Source organism: Capricornis sumatraensis, chromosome 1, assembly GCF_032405125.1.
Source record: "Capricornis sumatraensis isolate serow.1 chromosome 1, serow.2, whole genome shotgun sequence".
Lineage (NCBI taxonomy): Eukaryota > Metazoa > Chordata > Mammalia > Artiodactyla > Bovidae > Capricornis > Capricornis sumatraensis.
Window position 1 is genome coordinate 254,259,249 of NC_091069.1, and position 19,027 is coordinate 254,278,275.

The 19,027-nt window shown below is 49.0% G+C and overlaps 1 protein-coding gene and 2 pseudogenes across 1 annotated transcript; all 3 read left to right on the top strand.

Moving 5' to 3' along the window:
- Positions 1–940: 940 nt before the first annotated feature.
- On the top strand, positions 941–2,673 carry LOC138077188 (carbonyl reductase [NADPH] 3-like; annotated as a pseudogene).
- Positions 2,674–5,170: 2,497 nt separating this feature from the next.
- LOC138078874 (carbonyl reductase [NADPH] 1-like) lies at positions 5,171–10,116 on the top strand (the record flags this gene model as incomplete). Its single annotated transcript, XM_068971631.1, has 3 exons — positions 5,171–5,486; positions 5,999–6,106; positions 9,489–10,116. Coding segments are annotated over 3 exons (861 nt in total), but the record flags the coding sequence as incomplete, so codon positions are not given.
- A 929-nt stretch (positions 10,117–11,045) lies between these two features.
- Positions 11,046–17,341, top strand: LOC138072635 (carbonyl reductase [NADPH] 1-like; annotated as a pseudogene).
- Positions 17,342–19,027: the final 1,686 nt, after the last annotated feature.

The window sequence follows — 19,027 nt, forward strand, 5'->3', positions numbered from 1 at the left end:
GGGGAGGAAAAGTGGGATGGATGACAAATAATAAAAATAAATGATTCTTTATAAATGTCCATTTGTGCAAACTCTTAAATGGTGAATCTGCTCCATTATTCGTAATAGCTGAAGCGAGTTTGGTGGACATGTGGGTGTCTAGTATTAGTTCCATTTTTCTATTTAAAATTTTTCAGGACAAACATCTGGAACCAGAGAGTCCTGGCTCTGCCCCCTTCCTGGATGACCTAGAGCCAAAATCCAACAGGATACTACTCCCTAACACAGGGAAACCTGCTCAGTGTTATGTGGCAGCCTGGGAGGGAGGGGAGATTGTAGAGAACCAATACATGAATACGTGTGGCTGAGTTCCTGTGCTGTCCCCCTGAAACTGTGGTGACAGCTGACAGCGTTGTCAATCAGCTATGAAAGTGTTAGTCGCCCAGTCCTGTCTAGCTCTTTGCGGTTCCATGGACAGCTGTCTGCAGTTCCATGGACTGTGGCCCACTGGGCTCCTCTGTCCATGGGATTTCGCAGGCAAGAATACTGGAGTCAGTTGCCATTCATTTCTCCAGGGGATCCTCCCAACCTAGGGATCAAACCTGGGTCTCCCCCCACTGCAGGCAGATTCTTTACTGTCCCAGCCACCAGGGAATCCCTCTCCTCCAATATAAAATAAAAGTTTAAAGAAAAAGCGCTAGGTCCTCTTTTTTGGCTCAGGGTACAGCACAAGGAAAGACGTGGAGCCTAGAGGGTGTTTAGTAACCTTATGGAACATTTGATCCCTCCTTAAGCAAGAGCAGAAGGCAGAGCCTCCTCCTTCTCAACTAGTCACCTCACTGGATCCTAGGACACAGTTCTTTGCCTTCTGGACTGTGACGGGCCTCCTCGTCCCACGCCGCGCCACCTTGTGGGTCTCCAGCCTTGTCAGCTCTACTCCAAAGGGCCCTGCACACCGGGCATGTCCTCCACCCGCTTGGCCCTGGTCACCGGGGCCATCAAGGGCCTCGGTTTTGCCATCGTGCAGTTGTTGGCAGTTCCCGGGGGACGTGGTGCTCACAGCATGGGACGAGGTGCTGGGTCAGACGGCTGTGCAGCAGCTACAGGCCAAGGGCCTGAGCCCCCGTTTCCACCAGCTGGACATCACTGACCTGCAGAGCATCCGCGCCCTGCGTGACTTCCTGCACAAGGAGTACGGGGGCCTCAATGTGCTGGTCAACAACATTGGAATCGCCTTCAAGAGTAAGTGTGTGGGATCTGGCGGGGTGTGTGTGTGGGAGGTGGTTACAGCCACTGTGAGGGGAGCCAGGCGGGGCGGGGCGGGGTAAGGCTACTGCCTGAACCTCCGCTGAGGGATCTAGAACCCCCTCCCTAGGGATGGAGCACAGGCCAGAGGTCACAGGGAGAGCAGGTCCTCCACAATTACAAGCTTTTCCAGCAAGAAGGCCTTGCAATAGCTTTGACCAGGGGAAAGGACAGCCCCCAGATTTTCGCAGTATTGATTTCACTGAACTTTGGTTGAGTTGGGTGAATTTTTAACTTCTGAAACCAATTTAAAATTGCAGAGTGGTACACAGGAGGTCATATGGGCTTCTTTCACTCAGCCTCCCCTGATGATGCCATCTTATGTAACTATACAGCATTATCAAACCACAAAACACCCATTGGTGCAATACCATTCACTAACACCAAACATTACTAGACGAAAACAGAGTTCACGGAAAAAGTACTGTGTCAAGTAAGCATTATTACCTTATGGCTTGTGGTTATTAGCCCTGTTCTTTTTCTATCCTAAATGCTGGTGATCCCAAAGATTGCAATTCAGGCAGAAGTGACCATGAAAACAACGCCCCTGGTACCCGAGATGTGTGCACAGAGCTCTTACCTCTGATAAAAAGCCGAGGTGAGTCCGATTGAGCCCAAACTGCAGGGTTTCTGGCAAGATCGGCGCCCACCTGCATCTGGTCTCATCCTTCTCAGCTGCACTGACTTCCCCCTGTGTGCTCACTCGGCAGGATGCCCTATGGCCTCTGGTCCCGCTACACCCTGCCTGAGTCGTTGGTGCTCTCTGTCCATCTGCACTTTGCACATTTGGCTCGCTCTTCTCTTTCCCATCTTAGTTCAAAGGTCTCCTCCAAGAGGTCCTTCACGTGCTCCATGCCCATCACGGGGGGAGGTGTCCTCTCAGGAGTCTTTCCCAGACCTTCTCTCTCCCGTGCCCCTCTCAGAGTGACCTGATTTGGGTGTGTGGTGCTCATACTACCACATTCATTAGACCCCTGAAGACTTCTCTGCTTCCGGCCACCAGAGTGTTTCTCCTATGGCACTGATGTGTATTAGCAATACTGGTTTCTAGATGCTAAACCAAGTATACATACTTCGGTCATTAAGGTTCAGGAAGTCCCCAGAGCATCCTCAAGTTCAATAATTCACTGTAAGGACCGAGAACTCGGCAAAAAGCTATTATATTCAAAAGGACACGATGTTAGAAAAGTGGACAGCTACTCACTTCAGCAGTGGTTAAGGTCTCATGGCCCAGGGTCTAAGAAAGCCCAGTATGGAGCTGTGACTTGACGTCTCCCTGCAGATCCTAGGGCCACCACGTATTTCTCCCTCAAAGAGCCGGTGTCAGACACAAGGGGTTTTACCAAGCAGCGGGCTCGACCCAGCATTGATGTCCAGGGTTCTCGGTGAGGGGTGGTCACGCAGGCATGGCCCACTGCCCTCGTGGCTGCACCTGCTCTCCGGCCCCTCCAGGGGTCCAGCTGATATCAGGTAGGCCTAGGCCCCCACCATACTCATACGTGAACATGGATTAGGTAACCTGACCCTCGAACAAGTAATTGAGGACAGTCTTCTCAGGCAAGGACATTCAGGCTTCACTAACACCTCCCAGGTGTCCTGGAATAGGGCTGAAGCTTCCTCTGGCCAAGCTTAGCCCTTTACTTATGGAGAACACCCTCTGGACCTTCACTAAGGCTCCCTCACATCAAAGGGATCATCGAGCATCTAAGTTTAGCATAGATTTTATTTAACAGATACAGAAAGAGTGCAGAAATAACATCTCTTATTGGGAGTAGCCAGAGTGGGGTTGGAGGATTTGAGAGCAACAGATATTCCGGCTTCTAAAGCCACTACTTCCATTTCCATGTGTTTCTATTGATACTAATTTGTTTTCAATTTGTATCAGAAGATAGTTGCTTTGCAGTATGGTGCTGGTTTCTGCCATACATCAACATGAATCAGCTACAGGGGTACCTATGTCCCCCCCTTCCTGAACCTCTCCCACCTCCCACCCCATCCACCCCTCTAGGTTACGCAGAGCACTGGCTTGATCTCCCTGAGTCGCACAGCAAATGCCCCCTGGCTATGTATTTTGCATGTGGCAATGTGTGTGTTTCCGTGATCCTCTCTCAGCTCCTCCCACCCTCTCCTTCCCCCACTGTGTGCATAAGTCTGTTCTCTACGTCCACGTCTCCACTGCTGCCCTGCAAATAGGCTCATCGGTACCATCTTTCTACTTTCCATACACAATATTCATCTTTCCCTCTCTGACTTACTTCACTCTGTACAGTAGGCTCTAGGTTCATCCACCTTATTGATATAACTTGATTCTCACCTTGATCAACTGCTACTTGTACCTTCAGTTCAGTTCAGTCGCTCAGTCGTGTCTGACTCTTTGCGACCCCATGGACCACAGCCCGCCAGGCCTCTCTGTCCATCACCACCTCCCGAAGTTTACCCAAACCCATGTCCATTGAGTTGGTGATGCCAGCCATCTCATCCTCTGGCGTCCCCTTCACCTCTTGCCCTCAATCTTTCCCAGTATCAGGGTCTTTCCAAATGAATCAGCTCTTCGCATCAGGTGGCCAAAGTATTGGAGTTTCAGCTTCAGCATCAGTCCTATCAATGAACACTCAGGACTGATCTCCTTTAGGATGGACTGGATGGATCTTCTTGCCCTACAAGGGACTCTCAAGAGTCTTCTCCAACACCACATTTCAAAAGCCTCAGTTCTTCAGTGCTCAGCTTTTTATTTAGCATAAAACTGTTTGTGCAGTCTATTTAGTATTGTTAAGAGAGAAAAAGAGGCAACACACAAAAAAATTATTTCAGTTTGAGACAAAGAACTCTTTGAATGGGAAATCACCAAACCAGAATTAGTGAGGATGGCCCGCCTGACAGGCACTCAGGAAGAGACAATTGTGGAGAAAAGGCTGAAGCAAAGTAAGGAAACTGTGGACTGTCTTCAGCTTCTGGCCCAGGTGGCTCTTTGTGACTCTCAGTCCTTAGGTTCCCATTTTGTCACCTTGAGGCATTTTCAGGCTTCCGTTTTGGTTTGCTTACAGAGGCCACCAAGGAATTAGAGCCAGCTCAGCCTAACGACCTCTGCGTTTAACTCATTTACAGCATGGAAACTGGCTCATGGTTAGCTATGCCGAGTTCTTCATCCACTAGTTATTTTCCATCAGTAGTACACCCTGCAGACTTTACCTCCATCTCCCATCACACTTGATCATCCGTATCAGTATCTTCCTATGGCTCCTTTACATGTGAGAGTTGAATATTACCAGCAAGGCCAGTGATAACCCATATCACAGGACAGTAGGTAGAACATGTGACCTGAAAACTAACACTCAACAGATGCTGGCACCTGGCAAGAGAAACACTCAGTGATTAACGATTGGTTCAATCCATCACCACGTCTTACAAAAATATCCCACAGACATCCCAGGGCTTCTGCTTGACTTCACTTCAGTTCATTTCAGTTCAGTTAGTCAGTGATGTCCGACTCTTTGCGACCCCATGGACTGCAGCCCGTCGGGCCTCCCGGTCCATCACCAACTCCCCGAGTTTACTCAAACTCATGCCCATTGAGTCGGTGATGCCTTCCAACCATGAGGATGGGTCTGTTTAAACGTAGAGAACATGACCAATCAGAATGATGCTCTGCTTCCAGGCTGCAAATTGCCAGCAGCAACTTTTCAGCAGGACTGCTCTGAAAACTCTGCAGGTGGCCCCGCTCTAAGTGCCCTGCCCCGCCGGGGGTCAGGAGCGAGCCCAGCCCCGAGGGGCGGAGCCTGCATCTGCGCTTGAGCGCTCAGCCCAGGCGCCCCGGGGTGATTCCTGCGAGAGATCGCTCCGTGCACTGGGTCTGGCTCAGAGACCGAGAGGCGCGGTTCCCTTCTGAAGGCACCCCGACGCCCTGCACACCGGCCATGTCGTCCTCCTACGCGTAGCACTGGTCACCGGAGCCAGCAAGGGCATCGGCTTCGCCATCGTGCGTGACCTGTGCCGGCAGTTCCAGGGGGACGTGCTGCTCACGGCGCCGGACGAGGCGCAGGGTCGGGCGGCCGTGCAGCAGCTGCAGGCGGAGGGCCTGAGCCCCCGTTTCCACCAGCTGGACATCGATGACCGGCAGAGCATCTGCGCCCTGCGCGACTTCCTGCGCAAGGAGTACGGGGGCCTCGACGTGCTGGTCAACAACGCGGGCATCGCCTTCAAGAGTAAGAAGCGGCTGGGTGCTCCAGGAACGGCGGTCACCCGCTCTGAGCATCTCGGTCTAGGATGGACCAGATCTGTCGGGGAATCGCTGTAGAGGGGCTTCTCCCGCCTGTGGGGTCCAGAATGACTCCCTAGAGAAGGAGAAAGGAAGGGGGAAGGGGAGCGGCTAGAGGAACTGCGAGGAACTGGCTGCTCTCTGGAAGGAGAGAACTTTCAGTTTCTCTGGCCCAGAATCCTGGGCACCTTTTCCAGGTTATTCCACAGCCCCTTTCTATCCGCAGAGGTCCCATGTGTGCACCCTTTGTATAGGGCTGTGCCAGTGGTGTGTTCTTACAAAACTATGCTTCATTATCAAACTGGGAAATTCACACGGGTGCAATACTGACTGTATTGTGCACAAAATTCAACCGGTTTTTACCTTCACTAGTTGTACACAAAATTCATGAGAGATATCTTATGGAATGTTACCGGGGGAGAACTGTTTCTTGACTCCACTTTGCTCTTCTCTTGAAAGCTGCTGATACCACACCATTTCACATTCAAGCAGAGGTGACTATGAAAACAAACTTCTTTGGCACCAGAGATGTGTGCACAGAGCTCCTGCCTCTGATAAAACCGCAAGGTGAGTCTGATTGGACCCCAGACTGCAGTGCTTCTGGCAAGATCTGGATGCACCTGGCTCTGGTCTCATCTACAGGCTCCTGCCGCTCCTGCTCAGCCTCACCAGCCTCCACCGTGTCTCCACCCAGACAGGTGTCCTGCACCCTGAGGTCCCTCGACACACTGCCCAGGTCCTTGGTGCTGTCTGTCCACCTGCTTTTTGCTCATCCGGCTCTTTCTTCTCTTTCCCATCTGAGCTCAGAGGTTTCCTCCTCCAAGAGGCCCTTAGGTTGCTCTGTGCCCATCACAGGGGCAGTTCCGTCAGGAGTCCTTCCCAGACCTTCCCTCTCCCCTGTCCCCCTCTTACTCAGCCTAGTGGAGCCTGCACCACCACCAGTTCATTAGTCCCCTTCCCGCCAAAGACTCGCCCTTTCCCCAAAACATCTTGGTAACTAATCCCGTCGTCCACCCACCAGGAACCTGGAGGGCACCCTGCCCATAAGTGGGAGGTAAGCCTGCCCACTTATTGTCATTGCCAGTTCCTAAATTCGTCCAGCTGAGTTTCTCCCCAGCCGTCTGCCCCATCCCAGCTCTACAAACAGGCCCTCAGCTGTTGTTTCTAAACATTTGTAAACCCTCCTAAGGGACCCCCTGCCCTTCCGGAATCCTTTTCTTTCTTGGCAGGTTCACTGCCCCTCCCATAAATCCTGCAAGTGTGAAGTTCAAGCCCTTAGCGTGGCTAATAGAGATCTCTAATCTGATAACTGCCCTGCAGTGTGCTTGGTGTTCTGGACAAAACAAACTCATTCCTCTAGATTAAACTACTGTAATGTTTACCCTGAAGTAAGGGGCCAGGAGGGGAACCTCCACCCATTAAACACACAAAGTAAGACAAGCAGATACTTTAAAAAGGATTCAGAGAGTGTCTAGAGATTGAGTAAGGGTGTTTACAGTTTACACTCAGCTTCTAACCTGTTTCCCGTCCGCTTGTTCTGGGAGGTGCTGCTCCTTCAAAGACTTGGTTCACTAGGACGTCATAAGTCAGCTCCTAAGTGTCCCCTGATTCTCCGAAGTGATATCTTTGCTTTTTAACAGCCTGCCTGCGTTTGTCATAGCTTTCTTCCCAAGCAGCTCTCATCTGATTTCATGGCTGCCTTCAGTATCCGCAGTGGTTTCAGAGCCCAGGAAGAGGAGCTCTGCCGCTGCTTCTTCCTCTTGCCCTCCTATTTGCCGTGAGCTAATGGGACCAGACGGAGAAGGCAATGGCACCCCACTCCAGTACTCTTGCCTGGAAAATGCCATGGACAGAGGAGCCTGGAAGGCTGCCATCCATGGGGTCACTGAGGGTCGGACACGACTGAGCAACTTCACTTTCACTTTTCACTTTCGTGCATTGGAGAAGGAAATGGCAACCCACGCCAGTGTTCTTGCCTGGAGCATCCCAGGGATGGGGGAGCCTGGTGGGCTGCTGTCTATGGGGTCGCACAGAGTCAGACACGACTGGAGCGAGTTAGCAGCAACAGCAGCAGCAGCAATGGGACCCAATGCCACGATCTTCGTTTTTTAATACTGAGTGTTAAGCGGGCTCTTTCACGCTCCTCCTTCACCCTCATCAAGAGGCTCTTTAGTTCCCCTTCGCTTTCTACCATTAGAGATCATCTGCATATCTGAGGTTGTTAAAATTTCTCCCACAATCTTGATTTCCAGCTTGTTAACTCGTCCAGCCCGGCATTTCACATGAAGTGCTCTGCGTAAAAGTTAAACACGCTGACAATAGGGAGCCTTGTCGTATTCCTTTCTCAACCAGTCAGTTGTTCCATACAGGGTTCTAACTGCTGCTTCATAGCCCGCAAACAGGTTTCTCAGGACACAGGTAAAGCCTGGTATTCCTGTCTCTTTAAGAGCTTTCCGCAGTTTGTCATGACCCACACAGTCACAGGCTTTAGTGGAGTCAGTGAAGCAGAGGTGGATATTCTTCTGGTGCTTTCTCTTCGGCTTCTGTTAGTCTTTACCACCTCTGTCCTTTATTATACCCAGCTTTGGATAAAATGTTCCTTTGATATTTCTGATTTTCTTGGAGAGATCTCTAATCTTACCCTTTCTGTTGTTTTCCTCTATTTCTTTGCCTTGTTCATGGAAGAAGGCCTTCTTGTCTCTCCTTGCTATTCTCTGGAACTCTGCATTCACTTGGGTGATCCTTTCCCTTTCTCCCTTGCTTTCCGCTTCTCTTCTTTCCTCAGTTACTTGGAAAGCCTCCTCAGACAACCACTTTGCCTTCTTGCATTTCTTCTTCTTGAGGATGGTTTTGTTCCCTGCCTCCAGTGCACTATTAGGGGCATCTGTCCATAGTTCCTCAGGCACTCTGTTTACTAGATCGAGTCGCTTGAATCTATTCATTAGCTGCACTGTATATTCATGGGGAACTGGACTTAAGTCGTGGCTGACCGGCCTAATGGTTATCCCCGCTTTCTTTAGCCAGAGCCTGAATTTTGATATGAAGACTTGATGGTCTGAGCCTCAGTCAGCTCCAGGTCTTGTTTATGCTGACTGTATACAGTTTCTCCATCTTTGGCTGCAAAGAATGTCATCAATTTGATTTCAGTATTGACCAGTCATTTGGTGATGTCCATGTGTAGAGTCGTCTCTTGTGCTGTTAAAAGAGGGTGTTTGCTATGACCAGTGATAGTCTCGGGGCATTCTCAGGATGCCCAGCCTGAGGTTAGAGCCTTGGTCCCATGAGTGAAGACTGGGTGGAGAAGGAAGTCCTAACCTCCTAGGTACACTTACCAGCAACTGAACCTCTGCAGCAGGTAGCTGAGGAACAGGATGAGAAATGCTGATGTCATCCCCATTGTGGGAAGATCCCACAGCCCTTGGCAGGGAGGGAGCCCTGCGTCTCAGATGCAGCACCGCAGAGTGAAGTTTCCATTGTTATGGTCAGAAACGAGGAAAGGAAGGAGCAGTCACGGCTGAACTAGATGCTCTCTGTTCTCACCTGAGTTCTTGGAAATAGTCTGGAAGAGAAGGTTCATTTGCTGTATGCCCTAGGGAGCGTTTCCAAAGACTTTAAGTAGTTGAGTTTTGAAAATAATTTTCACAAGTCATTCTGCATAGTAGATTCACAGACTTCTTCCTGTGGTCATGACTTATTTATTGAGTTTGAGTGAAATATTTTATTCCGGTAATTGCTAAAATAATTAGATGTATCTTGATTTTTAAAAACATTACAAGTCACATGTTGTTCCTTATACTAATAAAACAGATGAAACCCACTCAGCAACCCCCTCCCAAGTACGTTCCCTTCCTTCCCTAACGTCCTCTTTCAAGAGGGCAGTCCTGTCCCCAGGAGGGATTCATCCTTCTCGTGCTCGCCTTTCTGTGCACTGATCTGCGTTGTATTTTAGGCAGAGTGGTGAATGTGTCCAGCTCTGTCAGTGTCAGCTCTCTAAAGAAATGCAGCCCTGAACTGCAGCAGAAGTTTCGAAGTGAGACCATCACGGAGGAGGAGCTGGTGGGGCTCATGAAGAAGTTTGTGGAAGACACAAAGACCGGGGTGCACAAGAAGGAGGGCTGGCCCGATACCGCGTATGGAGTGACGAAAATCGGAGTCACGGTCCTGTCCAGAATCCACGCCAGGAAACTGAGTGAGCAGAGAGGAGGGGACAAGATCCTCCTGAATGCCTGCTGCCCAGGGTGGGTGAGAACTGACATGGGGGGACCCAAAGCCCCCAAAAGCCCAGAAGAAGGAGCAGAGACCCCTGTGTACTTGGCCCTTCTGCCCTTGGATGCCAAAGGGCCTCATGGACAGTTTGTCCATGAGAAAGAAGTTGTGCAGTGGTGAGCTCACTCACAGCTCCACCCATGGGTCTGTTTATATTGCTGTCCCAGATTCACCAAACATACACTGACAAAATTATCCCTCTGCAGAAAAAAAGAAAAAGGAATCAAAATCTCCAGATCAAGTTGTCACTGGGAGACGGCTGCTAATGTTGTAATGAGTTTTCTGATTTCTTCTGTGATCCCAGGGGAGGAAAAGTGGGATGGATGACAAATAATAAAAATAAACGATTCTTTATAAATGTCCATTTGTGCAAACTCTTAAATGGTGAATCTGCTCCATTATTTGTAATAGCTGAAGCGAGTTTGGTGGACATGTGGGTGTCTAGTATTAGTTCCATTTTTCTATTTAAAATTTTTCAGGACAAACATCTGGAACCAGAGAGTCCTGGCTCTGCCCCCTTCCTGGATGACCTAGAGCCAAAATCCAACAGGATACTACTCCCTAACACAGGGAAACCTGCTCAGTGTTACGTGACAGTCTGGGAAGGAGGGGAGATTGTAGAGAACCAATACATGAATACGTGTGGCTGAGTTCCTGTGCTGTCCCCCTGAAACTGTGGTGACAGCTGACAGCGTTGTCAATCAGCTATGAAGGTGTTAGTCGCCCAGTCCTGTCTAGCTCTTTGCAGTTCCATGGACAGCTGTCTGTAATTCCATGGACTGTGGCCCACTGGGCTCCTCTGTCCATGGGATTTCCCAGGCAAGAATACTGGAGTCAGTTGCATTTCTCCAGGGGATCCTCCCAACCTAGGAATCAAACCTGGGTCTCCCCCCACTGCAGGCAGATTCTTTACTGTCCCAGCCACCAGGGAAGCCCTGTCCTCCAATATAAAATAAAAGTTTAAAGAAAAAGAGGACTGTGTCCTCTTTTTGGCTCAGGATACAGCATGAGGGAAGATGTGGAGCCCGGAGTGGTGTTAGGTAACCTTATGGAACATTTGATCCCTCCTCAAGCAGGAGAAGAAGACAGGGCCTCCTCCTTCTCAATTAGTCACCTCACTGGATCCTAGGACACAGTTCTTTGCCTTCTGGACTGTGACGGGCCTCCCCGTCCCACGCCGCGCCACCTTGTGGGTCTCCAGCCTTGTCAGCTCTACTCCAAAGGGCCCTGTTCACTAGTAATGTCCTCAACCCACGGGGCGCTGGTCACCGGGGCCAACAAGGGCCTCGTTTTGCCATCGTGTGTGACTTGTGTCGGCGGTTCCCCGGAGGGACATGGTGCTCACGGCGCGGGACAAGGCGTGGGGTCAGGCGGCCATGTAGCAGCTGCAGGCGGAGGGCCTGAGCCCCCGTTTCCACCAGCTGGACATCACTGACCTGCAGAGCATCCGCGCCCTGCGCGACTTCCTGCACAAGGAGTACGGGGGCCTCAATGTGCTGGTCAACAACACAGCCACTGCCTTCAAGAGTAAGTGGGTGGGAGCTGGGGGGGTTACAGCCACTGTTGGGCAAGCCAGATGGGGCAAGGCAGGGCTACTGCCTGAACCTCCGCTGAGGGATCTAGAACCCCCTCCCTAGGGATGGAGCACAGGCCAGAGGTCACAGGGAGAGCAGGTCCTCCACAATTACAAGCTTTTCCAGCAAGAAGGCCTTGCAATAGCTTTGACCAGGGGAAAGGACAGCCCCCAGATTTTCGCAGTATTGATTTCACTGAACTTTGGTTGAGTTGGGTGAATTTTTAACTTCTGAAACCAATTTAAAATTGCAGAGTGGTACACAGGAGGTCATATGGGCTTCTTTCACTCAGCCTCCCTTGATGATGCCATCTTATGCAACTATACAGCATTATCAAACCACAAAACACCCATTGGTGCAATACCGTTCACTAACACCAAACATTACTAGACGAAAACAGAGTTCACGGAAAAAGTACTGTGTCAAGTAAGCATTTTTACCATATGGCTTGTGGTTATTCAGTTCAGTTCAGTTCAGTCGCTCAGTCGAGTCCGACTCTTTGCGACCCCATGAATCACAGCACGCCAGGTCTCCCTGTCTATCACCATCTCCCGGAGTTCACTCAGACTCACGTCCATCGAGTCGGTGATGCCATCCAGCCATCTCATCCTCGGTCGTCCCTTTCTCCTCCTGCCCCCAATCCCTCCCAGCATCAGAGTCTTTTCCAATGAGTCAACACTTCGCATGAGGAGGCCAAAGTACTGGAGCTTCAGCTTTAGCATCATTCCTTCCAAAGAAATCCCAGGGTTGATCTCTTTCAGAATGGACTGGTTGGATCTCCTTGCAGTCCAAGGGACTCTCAAGAGTCTTCTCCAACACCACAGTTCAAAAGCATCAATTCTTCGGTGCTCAGCCTTCTTCACAGTCCAACTCTCACATCCATACATGACCACAGGAAAAACCATAGCCTTGACTAGACGGGTCTTAGTCGGCAAAGTAATGTCTCTGCTTTTGAATATACTATCTAGGTTGTTCATAACTTTTCTTCCAAGGAGTCTTTTAATTTCATGGCTGCAATCACCATCTGCAGTGATTTTGGAGCCCAAAAAAATCAAGTCTGACATTGTTTCTACTGTTTTCCCATCTATCTCCCATGAAGTGATGGGACCAGATGCCACAATCTTCATTTTCTGAATGTTGAGCTTTAAGCCAACTTTTTCGCTCTCCTCTTTCACTTTCTTCAAGAGGCTTTTTAGCTCCTCTTCACTTTCTTCCATAAGGGTGGTGTCAAGCCCTATTCTTTTTCTATCCTAAAAGTTGGTGATCCCATATCGATTGCAATTCAGGCAGAAGTGACCATGGAAACAAACATCCCTGGTACCCGAGATGTGTGCACAGAGCTCTTGCCTCTGGTAAAAAGCCGAGATGAGGTCGATTGAGCTACATATTTTGCATGTGGCAATGTGTGTGTTTCCGTGATCCTCTCTCAGCTCCTCCCACCCTCTCCTTCCCCCACTGTGTGCATAAGTCTGTTCTCTACGTCCACGTCTCCACTGCTGCCCTGCAAATAGGCTCATCGGTACCATCTTTCTACTTTCCATACACAATATTCATCTTTCCCTCTCTGACTTACTTCACTCTGTACAGTAGGCTCTAGGTTCATCCACCTTATTGATATAACTTGATTCTCGCCTTGATCAACTGCTACTTGTACCTTCAGTTCAGTTCAGTCGCTCAGTCGTGTCTGACTCTTTGCGACCCCATGGACCACAGCCTGCCAGGCCTCCCTGTCCATCACCACCTCCCGAAGTTTACCCAAACCCATGTCCATTGAGTTGGTGATGCCAGCCAACCATCTCATCCTCTGGCGTTGCTTTCACCTCTTGCCCTCAATCTTTCCCAGTATCAGGGTCTTTCCAAATGAATCAGCTCTTCGCATCAGGTGGCCAAAGTATTGGAGTTTCAGCTTCAGCATCAGTCCTATCAATGAACACTCAGGACTGATCTCCTTTAGGATGGACTGGATGGATCTTCTTGCCCTACAAGGGACTCTCAAGAGTCTTCTCAACACCACATTTCAAAAGCCTCAGTTCTTCAGCGCTCAGCTTTTTATTTAGCATAAAACTGTTTGTGCAGTCTATTTAGTATTGTTAAGAGAGAAAAAGAGGCAACACACAAAAAAATTATTTCAGTTTGAGACAAAGAACTCTTTGAATGGGAAATCACCAAACCAGAATTAGTGAGGATGGCCCACCTGACAGGCACTCAGGAAGAGACTATCGTGGAGAAAAGACTGAAGCAAAGTAAGGAAACTGTGGACTGTCTTCAGCTTCTGGCCCAGGTGGCTCTTTGTGACTCTCAGTCCTTAGGTTCCCATTTTGTCACCTTGAGGCATTTTCAGGCTTCCGTTTTGGTTTGCTTACAGAGGCCACCAAGGAATTAGAGCCAGCTCAGCCTAACGACCTCTGCGTTTAACTCATTTACAGCATGGAAACTGGCTCATGGTTAGCTATGCCGAGTTCTTCATCCACTAGTTATTTTCCATCAGTAGTACACCCTGCAGACTTTACCTCCATCTCCCATCACACTTGATCATCCGTATCAGTATCTTCCTATGGCTCCTTTACATGTGAGAGTTGAATATTACCAGCAAGGCCAGTGATAACCCATATCACAGGACAGTAGGTAGAACATGTGACCTGAAAACTAACACTCAACAGATGCTGGCACCTGGCAAGAGAAACACTCAGTGATTAACGATTGGTTCAATCCATCACCACATCTCATAAAAATATCCCACAGACATCCCAGGGCTTCTCCTTGACTTTCAGTTCAGTCCACTTGCTCAGTTGTTTCCAACTCTTTGTGACCGCATGGACTGCAGCATCCCAGGCCTCCCTGTCCATCACCAATTCCCAGAGTTTACTCAAACTCATGTCCATTGAGTCAGTGAAGCCATCCAATCATCTCATCCTCTGTTATCCCCTTCTCCTCCCACCTTCAATCTTTCCCAGCATCAGGGTCTTTTCAGATAAGTCAGTTCTTCACATCAAAATATTGGAGTTTCAGGTTCAGCATCAGTACTTCCAATGAATATTCAGGACTGATTTCCTTTGGATGGACTGGTTGGATCTCCTTGCATTCCAAGGGACTCTCAACAGTCTTCTCCAACGCCACAGTTTAAAAGCATCAATTCTTCGGCATTCAGCTTTCTTTATATTCCAACTCTTACATCCATGCTTGACTTTGGCAGGTCCTAAAGCAGGAGTGACCTTGACTGCAGGTTGCTTCACTCTATCAAGCATCTGGAATAAGTGAGCTAAAAGAGGATATCACCTCCTGCTCTCAGCATAATACTGATGTCTCTTATTGCATAACCCGTTTAAACATCCTCAATTCCATTCTGCCTACTCCCCACATGTCATCGACTTTTACCCATACTTTCTCATCCTTCAGAGGGATGTTAAGTCCCGTCACTGCTCATGCTGACTGCCCTTATCAATACTCACCTAACAAGTGCCTCCCCTTAGTCCACCCCCAGCACGCAGGTTGGGTTACACAGGCCCAGACTGGTGGACTCTCTAAGCTGCTGACTAGACAATATAGCTGCAGTTGCTGTTCCTCCAAATTGGCCAGATAGGTGAAGACACAGTCCATATCATTGGGCCATTTGGAATTCTGACCAAAAAAAGTTTAAATTTATAGTTAACTTTCTTGCTTACCAGTTATCCCCTGACTTCCAGATCATAAATTGCAGCCGGGTCCCAGAACTACAGTATGGCCAGAAAAACGAAGGTTGAAATGAAGTAGGGAAAAGACTGTAGAGTCCCCCTGGCATCCTCCACACCCCTTCTTCCCCACAGGAGAGAGGAATCTATCCGGGGGCTTCTTCCAAGGCTCCTATCATGCTGATTGTGGGCATAACTCACGAATGTCTGTAAGCCAATGTTTGAGACAACCAGAGTTTCATTTTCCGTCCCAGTTCTGTATCAAACCTCTACTCTGAGCATGAACGTGTGTTCCCTGGCCTGAGGAATATAGCTCATCAGTCCAAATTGTGCAGTGTCTTCTGCTCCAGTACCATAATACAGCTTGGGCCCAAGGATCTGCTGCTGGCTACACGGAGCCGTGCCCACAGACAGCATCTCACCTCATCGGGACATTTTCTACCTTCCCAGGGCTACTACCTGCAACTCACCTGCTCTGTGCCCATCCTTTGGCTCAAAGAATATGACTCATACCATGCCAAGACTTTTTCTCTCACCCTGTCAGACACAGCAGGAATGGGAGAGGCACGGATAAACAAGGATCCCATCTCTGCATTCCTGCAGCACTCCATTTGCACTCATCTCATGGGGCCAGGCCCCAGTTCGATTTCTGGGTCGGGAAGAGCCACTGGAGAAGGGATAGGCTACCCACTCCAGTATTCTTGGGCTTCCCTTGTGACTCAGCTGGTAAAGATCTGCCTGCAATGTGGGAGACCTGGGTTGGATCCCTAGGCTGGAAAGATCCCCTGGAGAAGGGGAAGGCTACCCACTCCAATATTCTCGCCTGGAGAATTCCATGGACTGTATAGTCCATGGGGTTGCAAAGAGTCAGACACGACTGAGCAACTTTCACTTTCATGGGGCCAGGTAGCACTTAAAATAAGCACACCTGAAAACACTCAGTGGTTCCAACTGCCTTCCAGTTTTGGAAGTGATTCTTCCGACGAGCCTTAAGTAGTTGTACTTTAATTCCTCCTAACTTCCCATCTGACACCCAGAGTATCATGTGACCGTCCCTTAAATAGTCTAGTTTCTGCTGCCCACCTCTGTCATCATACATCCAGGACTTGAGTCACCACTCCCGAGCTGATATAAACCTGAACCCAGAGAAACAAGCATCAGTTCAGCCCTCTGAACTGAGTTAATTTCACCATCCTTCAACCTGATGCTCTCTGGTCAACTTGGAACTGCCATCCACAAACCCATCAGCCCTTTGCTGGTCAACAGAGGCCTGGCATAGAGCCCTGCCCAAGTGACCTAATGTCCTCAGCTGGTTCCAGAGGAGGCCTTTGAGAAAAAGATGCTGTCTGCTCCTGAGTGCAGTAAGGATTCCTTCAACCTTTGGAGCTCTTTCCTCTATATACCGTTTTCATTTTCTTATGGAAATCTGGGCACTGTCCTCCCCTTTATACCATGTCTTTCTCTTTAGTTACCCTAGGATCATGGTTAGGGCAGGTTACAAGACTGCCTAATAGTGAAGTGAAGTGAAAGTCACTCAGCTGTGTCCGACTCTTTGCAACCCCATGGACTATACAGTCCCTGGAATTCTCCAGACCAGAATACTGGAGTGGGTGGCCGTTCCCTTCTCCAGGGGATCTTCCCAACCCAGGGATCAAACCCAGGTCTCCCACATTGCAGGTGGATACTTCACTCACAGATACAGTCTTAATTCATCTCATAGGAAACCGGTAACTGGCTCTCCAGTGGGAATCGAGTCCAACATCTCAGGAAACTGGGTATTCATTATTCTCATACATACCTTCCTAAGTAATGGTTTGTGTTGCATTTTAGGCAGAGTGGTGAACGTGTCTAGTGGATGGGGCTTCAAAGCTCTAGAAAGCTGCAGCCCTGAACTGCAGCAGAAATTGTGAAGTGAGACCATCACAGAGGAGGAGCTGGTGGGGCTCATGAACAAGTTTGTGGAAGACACAAAGAACGGGGTGCACAGGAAGGAGGGCTGGCCGGATAATAATATATATGGAGTGGCGAAAATTGGCATCACAGCCCTGTCCAGAATCCACGCCAGGAAACTGAGTGAGCAGAGAGGAGGAGACAAGATCCTCCTGAATGCCTGCTGCCCAGGGTGGGTGAGAACCGACATGGGGGGATCCAAAGCCCCCAAAAGCCTAGAGGAAGGAATAGAGACCCCCGTGTACTTGGCCCTTCTGCCCTCGGATGCCAAGGGGCCCCATGGACAGTTTGTCCATGAGAAAAAAGTTGCAAAATGGCAATTCATGCCTGAGTTCTACCCATAGGCCCCACTTGCTTACCTGTCCTGACTAGACTAAGAATACACAGTGTTCAGAATATCTCCTCATGAAAAAAATCAAGCATGCCTACCTCTATGTAAATTTCAAAGCCACTTTGAAATGGCTACTGTTCTGTGAGATCTTTTGTGATTTCTAATGTGATCCAGGGAATAAAAGAAGAATGGATGACAAATAATCAATAAACATTAATAGATGAATACATGGTTCTTTATAAATGTCTGTTTGTTCCAACTGATTATATGCCGAACCAGCTCAGAATGTAGGTCAAGGAAAGTGAGAGTACTACTTGGGGAAAGAATTATCATCAACAGGGCCAGATGGGAAATACTGTTAGTTTTCGGGTTCAAGCGGTCTCTGTGAGAACTGTTCACCTCCCCTCTTTCACCAAGAAAGTAGCCAGAGACAATATATAAGCCGACGAGCATGGCCACATTGGGTCTGCCAGCTTTAGCTGACCAGCCTCTAGGATGACATGGACCACACCATGAGGGCAAAACCTCTGCTCTGGTGCCTGTAAACACCAAACTCACTGGGAAAAAAACAATTTTACGTGTGAAATGTGAGGGGGTGCTGGTATGAAAGATAACATCCTACAAGAATCTGAGACAATGGGGAAATTGAGAACAGATGGGTATGAGTGGGTATGAGAGATCACTGTCAAATCTCTTCAGGGTGAATGTGTCGTTTTTGCGGGATGAGGTGTCAGGAGGTCTGCAACATTAGCATGATTATGCAAAATACACACAGAAGTGGAACACATAACTAGAGTAGCATAACAGTTGAACCTAGTTGGGAGGACACCTGGGTGACCACTTTACCATGCTTTCAACTTTCTGTTGAAAATCTTTGAACCGAAACAGCCTGGCTCTGCCCTTTCCTGTGCAACCTGGAGCAAAATCCTACATCTACTGTATCTCCTAAATCGCAAAATGAAGAGAACAGTCATAGGGTTGCTGTAAATTGTCCATATATCTGTGATAGTGCTGAAAATACACTGGAGGTGCTAACTGTCCTATGTCATGAGTCCCTGTAAGAGGGGCACAGCTGCACCCAGGGCATTGATGAGAAGCTGCCTGCTGCCCAGAACTACATCTGGCTCCCCAAGGCCCCAAAGACTGTCACAGAAGCTCCATGTGGTACAGATGCCCCTTCTGTCATGGTGACCTGTCACTGTCCGCCTCTCATTGTCAGACCTGGGGAAGTAAAAAGTGACAGCCCCTGAAGGCAAAGGCAGGGCCCTTCCTGAAGTCAGGTTGACTTCACAGCTGTAGGCCTTCAACTAGTCTGGTATTTTCCTCCCCGTGCACCCCGCAACATATGACAGCAGAGGATCATCAGTGTCTAGATCAATGGTCAGCATCCCACCTGCCAGTCTGGAAATGGATAGTGGAATCACAATGATCATGCACCTAGTTCCAGAAAAATAAAGCTCACATGATAAACCAGTTGTTAACTGTGACCTAAGACAAATCAAAATGTATGCACTTTCAACAAACCTAAGGATATGTAACTTTTAAATACAACATTCCAATTATGACCCAGCACAGTAAGAGGTTCATAAACAACCCTTCAATATGGGACACACTGAATTCCAGAGTCAGATAGCCTGCCCACACAGAAAGTCTAATCACAGGACCTATTGTCAAAAGCCGAGTTTCTATCAAGAGAGCA